Raw genomic sequence first — 9,177 nt, forward strand, 5'->3', positions numbered from 1 at the left:
AATCCACCGAAAACCCGCGCTAAAAATGTCTATGAATACGGCCCTTAGTTACCAGTCTATCGTGCTCTGAAGTGAACAAGGCTCTGAAATCAGCTACAGAGTTCGGTCCGGTTTTTTTGCCACTACTGTACAGTATGTATTCGTATGTATGTTAAAATGTGTTGAAAGGTAGAACGAAAACCCTTCAGCGTGTAAAACGTACATTACAGGCCTATTAAGAGTATAACATTCCTCAGGATGAATTGATTTGACTAGGTTTTGCGAAGGCTGGATCGGACACGTGTTCGTACGCAATTAGGTACGCATTTTCCATTTGCGTCTCGGTTATATGACTCCTTCACAAATACAGCACCTCACAAACTCTGCTTGATAATTAAGTAATTAAAAAGTCCAGGAGATTCCAAGTTAGGGTTTTTCATATTAAGACAGGAAAATCCACCAGAATATGAAACCTCAAAGGATGTCCGATTTCCGAAGAAAAGAGCTTCCTGTTATCGTTATAATCTGTAGGAGATAAATTGCTGCAGTTACATTCTAAGTTCGTGAGTCCAGATTAATCAGCCCGCGGTGTCTGCAAAATGAAACTCGTGGCAGTCGTCTTCGTTTCCTGTGGTAAGTCAATAAAGAGTTAATTGAAAATTAAGTCTATCGCATGAGATAATGAATTATTGTGGAAGTTATAAAAAATTAAACATTTTTATCAGATTTAGAAAAGCTTCGTATTTATTCGAATATTTTTCATTTAACTAAATATAAAGTTCTATGGATTTTATATCTCTGTTACTTTAGTTATTTTGCATAGTGTTTATACAGGGACATCATTTTATTTTTACTTCAATTTTTATTGTACCTGAGTTTTTGAATGTACTTCACTCCCACCCCTTCTACTAATGAAGTTCAACCGTCCTCCACACTGATCCAAGACAGCATATACAGTCATAGTAGCCTTACGGTCATAGTAAACAGTACGTTCCAAAAATATTTTCGCGTTTTCCAGTGACGAAAGAGCTTCCAATATTGAATCATGTTCGCACAGGTACTGTCGTCCATTTGCCTACGTCGTATCCCGGTTTCCCCCACCAGCTTTTATTCGCCAACTAGTGGCTGGGCTGACTTAGATATTTTCTGAGAACATTAATTTCTGTTAGGAATTGGACGACTACGTAATATTATACAACTGTTTACAATAACTTAAATAGAAGGGCCTCGTTAAGTAGTTAACTGTCACGTGATTTCCTCCCTTTCTAAGACCCTACGACATAACCACTTGGACGGACAGTAGATAGTATGTCTGAGTAATTTTATCTTTTCGGATAGGGCAGAAGTGAAGATTAAATTTACAGTACGTAAGGTACTCTTTTATAGAGTAGGTACAGAAATATTTCAACATGAGTTACTAGTACGAAAGACGAAACTGGTAATTGGGATTAGGTACAATAATCTATAGTGCGATAATATGCACATTAGAACTGAAGCCTGTATCGAAATGAACGGCCACCATTTTAAAAAATGTGTTTAAATATCCATATTATGATTATTTTCAATTTAACTTCATTCTCTATATTGTACGTTAATGTGCTGTAGACAGTATAATATACACTGCATAATGAATACGTTCACATGGACAGCTTAGTTCGTGAGTAAAAACACTCATTGTTAATACTGTACTGTATTTTGATTAAACAAAAACCTAATGAAAATGATCAAACTCAAAATCGCGATATTTCCTAGTTTACGTAAATGGATGAACTACTTTTCTTCCATCCTATACCTAGTAAAGTGATTTGTTTGTATATTACGTCAGTATCATCGAACTCCAGTCGTAGAAGTGGGTAGCAAACGGCGTTGATCCAGAGGTATAGCCAAGTTAATATTAAAAATGTTAGTAAAAATAAAATGATGTCCCTGTACATAGGCTATATTTATACATACTGATGCGCCAAAACTTCTGGCGACGCGGAAAATATGCTAACCACTACTGTAGATCGACTGACATCACCCTGCCGCTAAGTCCCAACTCGTCATTGTTAGCTTGTTGAATTTCTCTCCAGTGTCACCTACTCTCGATTAGTGGCCGACATAACATAACATAATGATGAAAGATGAGTGGAACGAAGAAAAATTCTCTCCGGCACGGGGATTTGAACCCGGGTTTTCAGCTCTACGTGCTGACGCTCTATCCACTAAGTCACACCGGATTCCCATCCCGATGTCGGATCGAATCCTCTCAGTTTAAGTTCCACGTCTTGGGTTCCCTTTAGTGGCCTACCCTCATGCATTGCGTCATAGATGTATGACAGTGGCACAATGTCCATACATGTGCAGAGATGCACTCGTTATGAGTGACTAAGTGGCCGGGATCCCTCATAACTCATAAACTCGTTAAATTTTTCATATTCTCCCTCTTTTATTTTATTGCTGAAACTCATGTTTACAATACTGATATTTGATCATTTTTTAAATTTATTTTTTATCAGACAATCTGTCACAGGCAGAGAAGTTATCTTGCATCATATTGTAGATATGATTTACATAAATACACACAAAAAATTTCATCACAGAATATTGGATAGTTTTTGAGGTATGTGGGAAACGCTTCATCACTGCACAGTGAACTGAATTTTGAAAAAAAAAAAAAAAAAATGTAAATAATTTCTTTTAAATCATAAACATATTTTTTTTTTCATATAGCAGAAGGACAGTGTTTTACACACTAATTTTCATTATTGTACAGAATACAGTAATGGAGGGAAAAAATGTTGAATATTTACAAAATTTTACTGCTGTACGTATGTTATTTCCTGTATCTGCGGTAGGTTTTGGAAGTATCCCACACAGATATCGGAGGATCTCTGTAAATACTGAAAAATTATGTAACTGAATTACACCAGTCGCTGTAGTAGCCCACATTTTCTACAGAGACATCATTTTATTTTTACTTCAATTTTTATTGTACCTGAGTGTTTGAATGTACTTCACTTCCACCCCCTCTACTAGTAAACTTCCAATCGTTTTCCACACAGAACCAAGCGTATACAGTCAAAGTCGCCTTACGGTCATAGTAAACACAAACAGTATTGAGTTAGTGAATATAGTACGTTCCAGAAATATATTCACTTTCAATATATTGAATCATATTCTCGCACAGATTCTGTCGTCCGTTTGCCTATGTCGCATCCCGGTTTCCCCCAATGGCTTCTGTTCGTCCCTCTGTAAAGGGTAGTAATTGGGTTGTCTTAGCTCTTTTCTGAAAACATTAATTTCTGTTAGGATTTGGACGTCTACGTAATATTATATAACTGTTTAAAATAAATAAAAGGGCCTCGTTAATTAATTAACTGTGACGCGATTTCCATCCTTTCTACGACCCTGCGACAAAACCACTTGGACGGAAGTAGATAGCATGTCTGAGTAATTTTATCTTTTCGGTTCGGCCAGAATTGAAGATTGAATTTACAGTACGTAAGGTACTCTTTTATAGAGTAGGTACAGAATTATTTTAAAATGGGTTACTGGTACCAACGACGAAACTGGTAATTGAAATTAGGTACAATAGTCTATAGTGCGATAATATGTAAAAAATAGCTAAGCTTTTATCGAAATTAACGACCACCTTTTCAAAAATGTGTTTAAATATCCATATTATAATTATTTTTCAATTTAACTTCATTCTCTCTATTGTACGCTAATGTGCTGTAGACAGTATAATGTAGGCTACACTGCATAACGAATACGTCCGAATGGAGTAAAAACACTTATTCTTAATACAGTACTGTATTTTGATTAAATAAAAACCTAATGAAAATTATCAAACTCAAAATCGCGATATTTCCTAGTTTACGTAAATGGATGAACTACTTTTCTTCCCTCCTATACCTAGTAAAGTGATTTCTTTGTGTTTTACGCAAGTATCATCGAACTCCAGTGGAAGGGGTAGAAAACGGTGTTTCCGGTTTTGAACCTTTAATCCAAAGGTATAGCCAGGTTAATATTAGAAATGTTAGTAAAAATAAAATGATGTCCCTGTACAATAAAACCAATTAACTTATCAGTTTTCCTGCATTTGAAGAGCTCACCGTTTCCCTTGCAGTTCTGTTGCTAAGCGACAGCGTCAGCGGAAGATCGCGCATGCGTCGCCAAAATGAATGGAATGATAATCTTGACACTTGGCAGCCATTTCCGTGGGACCCCACGCCGGTGACGCCGATTCCTTTGGACGACGGCGCCACACCCGCTGTGGTCGATGGAAATGGCTCTCTGTTGGGATGCAACTGCCCCGCACCCCCACAGTTCAACCCCGTGTGTGGCAATGATGGAGTAACTTACGGAAACTTGCAGAAACTGAACTGCGCACGATCTTGCGGCAGAAGTGAGTATTCCTCAGACTTTGTAGCATGCTGTGAAACCAGAGGCGTACGCAAGGAGAGTGGGTTACAGGGTTAGAACCGCTCTGTTAAACTTAAAAAAATGACATATTTAGATTTGAGTTTTTTAAATCCATAATCGTTTTTCCCCTTCTCTAATTTTTTCACTGTCAAACTAACAAAATCTACATCGACATAAGGCATAGTACTCTAGTTATGTATCCCGATCCCAGTGGTCGAGCTACGAGCCCCAGAGGCTCAGAACTTAGGGTTTTAATAAGTTCATAGTAATATCATATAAGGGTTTTAATAATTTAATGTTAATATCATAAGAATTATTCTGGCCAGACATATAGTCTGTGCTTTATCATTAAGACAATAACCCCTGACTTGAAGTCATGCGTCTTATCATCTCACGAGGGTACGAGTCACAGTTCACCCTAGCTGGACTCAAATAAGATGACATCCCATCACGGGGACATGACGTCAATATGCAACGTCATTCTGTCAGACCATATAAGTTTGACACCAGAATTGACACGTGACCCAAGCCTGGGAGAATTGAATAAAACCGAGGGTTTTGAGCTAATCGCCCTCTTTCGTTTAGTTGTCGTCGGAGTTGTAATAACCGACCAACAGGCATCACGTATCAAGTCTTGGGTTCAAACCCTGACTTTGTCCCTAACTGACATGTAGTTCAGATTAAGGGAATTGTACACCACAGAACCGGCAATTCAGGATTTAAATAAATCAAGTTTCATTAAAACTGGCTTCTCATTTCGGTGAATAAGATATCACACAGCGCGACGTGAACCAACGGAACCGTGGCTTCAAGTTCGCGAAATATAAATACTTGTTAAGCTGCAGAAACTTAACTCTCTTACCCCTCCTTCAATATATTCATCATGCCAGTTTCATTCTTCATCCTTGGTGGGTTCCTTGTCTCATTACTGTGTTGAATTACATTTATTTCTATATATTTGATTTTTTCAATGCATTTTCCTGTTAATGTAAAGTAAAGTGTCTTATCTATCATATACAAATAATTGTTGACTAAATGCTATACAGAGTGATTCGCGAGGATTTACCGTCACTTACGGAGCTTATTTCCGAAGACATTTTGAACAAAAAATATCATATAAACATGTATCCTAATCTCAACATTTTCGGAGTTACACTAATTTGAAGTTTTTGTAAAATACCATTATTCTTTAGCTTTAAGGGTAAAAAAAATATTACAGATAAAGAATGAACTATTCTGGAGTATCATTTTTAATTAGCTAATATTCTAAAGCTAAAAATGTGTTGTGAATTCCATAGTTGCTTCGTACAGATTTTTTTTTCGATTTTGAACAAAAAAAAATATTTTTTTTTTTTACGCATCTATCACAATAATTATTCTTGGAGAGTTAATTTTAAATTCTAAATATAACTTTACTTGTAATATTTTGGTTATTTTTTTCTAGACTTACAAGCATATTCAATTTATTTTTCAGATGTTCGACTTGCCCACAACGGTGCCTGCTTGAATGGCTAACAACTGGTTATCATCATATAATATTTAATATTTGTATCATATATAGATTCATGAAAGTGTATCATTTTACAATAAAACGTATAAATTAAGCCATTATTCTCCTTCCTGACTTATTTTACTCATATTTATTTGATATACCCTCCTTAGGGATAGGCGAATTAAAGAGACTAATGTGATGAAATAAATTGAGAAAATGAATGCAGAAGCATCGAGGAGGTATGTACGATTCCCTTTCTTTCAATAGAAGTTAAGTTGAAAGGTTCATCCTCTTCTTGCAAGTGAAGTTGGTAGACTCGTATGATAACTATGCGAGTTCCAAGCCAGTAGGACATTTGTCTCACTTAGAATTTAACTATTTCTGAGGGAAGAAAAGGCCGAGAAAAATAAAGTAAAAAAAATAGTCACGAGTTTGTGCTAACCCATAATGTACTAACATGTAGAATTCTTTTGAAGGGTCATCTCATCACAGAGTCCAGCGAGTATAGGCTATATCTATAATAAAGAGATTGTTCTTTAAATTCCATAATGTGTATTGAATGTACACAAACCTAATTAATTTATCAATATCCATTCCCAATGCAAATCATAAATACATTGCCGCCAAATTATAAATCGATTAATAATCGATAATGATTATAGCAATCATTATGCAGATGTAATCTGTGATCTAAGGTCCAAGAAAATTAAATTGTTCATTTTCGTCGCTTTGGTCATTTATTTTTGCTTTTATCGTTCCTTCTGGCTCATAGGTATGTACAGGCTCTGACAGGGAAAGTGGTCGCTCTCCTTAACGTGAATTTTTCGACGTGTCGTTCGGGTTAACGCGCAATGCACAATGGGAAATATTTAGCTCTGAGGTCCGGGGATGAAATCAAGTCATAGCAGCGAAGTATCTGTATATCACGAAACGACATATTCCCTACGAATCCTTTATGGCTTAGCAATAGAGCTCTTTCTTCTCGATACAAAGACCGGACTTCGAATTTCTCTATGTAAAACGAATTCATGAAAAACAGCACATACGATGATTCTCGAGCTTTTCCGAGGTGGGACAATCTCTGAACAGCGACCCGTACCAAAAGGTATACAACTGTATAGCTTTCATCGGGCAGTGCATTTCACTTCACGATGTGAAGAGGAAGAACAATTATTATTTATACAGGTATACAACTGTATAGCTTTCATCGGGCAGTGCACTTCACTTCACGATGTGAAGAGGAAGAACAATTATTATTTATACAGGTATACAACTGTATAGCTTTCATCGGGCAGTGCACTTCACTTCACGATGTGAAGAGGAAGAACAATTATTATTTATACAGGTATACAACTGTATGGCTTTCATCGGGCAGTGCACTTCACTTCACGATGTGAAGAGGAAGAACAATTATTATTTATACAGGTATACAACTGTATAGCTTTCATCGGGCAGTGCACTTCACTTCACGATGTGAAGAGGAAGAACAATTATTATTTATATACATCTGAAGTCTGATTAGTGCAATATGTTACTGGTCAGCAATGTATGCAATAGGAAAGGAACTGGCCATCCTGCCACATTATCTCTTGACCTAGTTGCCTCACAAGTGTTACCCTATTGGTGTCACTTATGGGCTTCAACATTCCTTCAACTTGAACACTTCAATGTACAGTGCATGCTTCCATTTCCTCTGATAAAGCATCGCTGTTTTTAGTATCGTTTGTCGTCCCTCCAAAATGTACGTGTCCTTAAGAAGCAAAGGACATCATGTTGAATATCCAATCCTGTCTGTGAGTTGGAACCCACGACCTATGCTTTCATGCTACTTCAAATGTGCGTAACTTAGCCATTGCATACAACTAGATTGCATCTTTGTATAATAATAATAATAATAATAATAATAATAATAATAATAATAATAATAATAATAATAATAATAATAATAATAATAATAATATTATTATTATTATTATTATTATTATTATTATTATTATTATTATTATTATTATTATTATTATTTCAGATTTTTTGTATTCGACAGATATTGGAGAAAAATGGGAGTATAACGGTACAGTACATCAGTTATTCATACTTACAAAAAGGCATTTCACTCGGTTAAGAGAAAAGTTTTATATAATATTCTTATTGAATTTAGTATTCCCAAGAAACTAGTTCGATTAATTAAAATGTGTCTCAGTCAAACTTACAGCAGAGTCCGTATAGGCCAGCTTCTATCTGACGCTTTTCCAATTCTCGGCGGGCTAAAGTAAGGAGATGCACTATCACCTTTACTTTTTAACTTTGCTCTACAATATGCCATTAGAAAAGTTCTGGATAACAGGCAGGGTTTGGAAATGAACGGGTTACATCAGCTTCTTGTCTATGCGGATGACGTGAATATATTAGGTGAAAATCCACAAACGATTAGGGAAGACACGGAAATTTTACTTGAAGCAAGTAAAGCGATCGGTTTGGAAGTAAATCCCGAAAATATAAAATATATGATTACACTGTATGTCTCGTGACCAGAATATTGTACGAAATGTAAATACAGAAATTGGAGATGTATCTTTCGAAGAGATGGAAAAATTCAAATATTTTGGAGCAACAGTAACAAATATAAATGGCACTCGGGAGGAAATTAAACACATAATAAATATGGGAAATGCCTGTTATTATTCGGTTGAGAAGCTTTTGTCATCTAGTCTGCTGTCAAAAAATCTGAAAGTTAGAATTTATAAAACAGTTATATTACTGGTTGTTCTGTATGGTTGTGAAACTTGAACTTTCACTTTGAGAGAGAAACAGAGATTAAGTGTGTTTCAGAATAAGGTTCTTAGAAAAATATTTGGGACTAAGAGTGATGAAGTTACAAGAGAATGGAGAAAGTTACATAACGCAGAACTGCACGCATTGTATTCTTTACCTGACATAATTAGGAACTTAAATCCAGACGTTTGAGATGGGCAGGGCATGTAGCACGTATGGGCGAATCCAGAAATGCATATAGAGTAAATAAAAATTAGACAGAAAAAAATACATAAAACTAAAAAAAAAAAATTAAAAATTAAAAAAATTAAAAAAACAAAAATAAAATTATATTACGAAACATTTTCTTGTAATTAGAGCTACACGGTTTTATGTTCCGTTAAGTTTACTTTCATATAAATAAAAATTAGAAACAAAAAGAAATTTACACAAATAAAACTTACAAGAAATGAAATGAGAACTATATTCCGAAATAAATACAGAGCCCGAAAGAAAGAAAGAAAAAAACTTTTTTTTTCGCCTGAAAC

General features: G+C 35.5%; 1 protein-coding gene across 1 annotated transcript; it reads left to right on the forward strand.

Moving 5' to 3' along the window:
- Positions 1–469: 469 nt before the first annotated feature.
- LOC138696622 (agrin-like) lies at positions 470–5,997 on the forward strand. Its single transcript, XM_069821808.1, has 3 exons — positions 470–612; positions 4,091–4,369; positions 5,861–5,997. The coding sequence occupies exons 1-3, from the start codon at positions 579–581 to the stop codon at positions 5,899–5,901; spliced, it is 354 nt and encodes a 117-aa protein (XP_069677909.1). The 5' UTR covers positions 470–578; the 3' UTR covers positions 5,902–5,997.
- The last annotated feature ends 3,180 nt before the right edge of the window (positions 5,998–9,177 follow it).

The sequence above is a fragment of the Periplaneta americana genome, chromosome 3 (assembly GCF_040183065.1).
Source record: "Periplaneta americana isolate PAMFEO1 chromosome 3, P.americana_PAMFEO1_priV1, whole genome shotgun sequence".
Taxonomy (NCBI): Eukaryota; Metazoa; Arthropoda; class Insecta; order Blattodea; family Blattidae; genus Periplaneta; species Periplaneta americana.

Excerpts from the sequence above, each read along its gene's own strand:
- LOC138696622 (XM_069821808.1), top strand. The coding sequence starts at position 579 with ATGAAACTCGTGGCAGTCGTCTTCGTTTCCTGTG. Across the intron at positions 613-4,090 it reads AGTCGTCTTCGTTTCCTGTG|TTCTGTTGCTAAGCGACAGC; the intron begins GTAAGTCAATAA and ends TTTCCCTTGCAG. Across the intron at positions 4,370-5,860 it reads CGCACGATCTTGCGGCAGAA|ATGTTCGACTTGCCCACAAC; the intron begins GTGAGTATTCCT and ends TTTATTTTTCAG.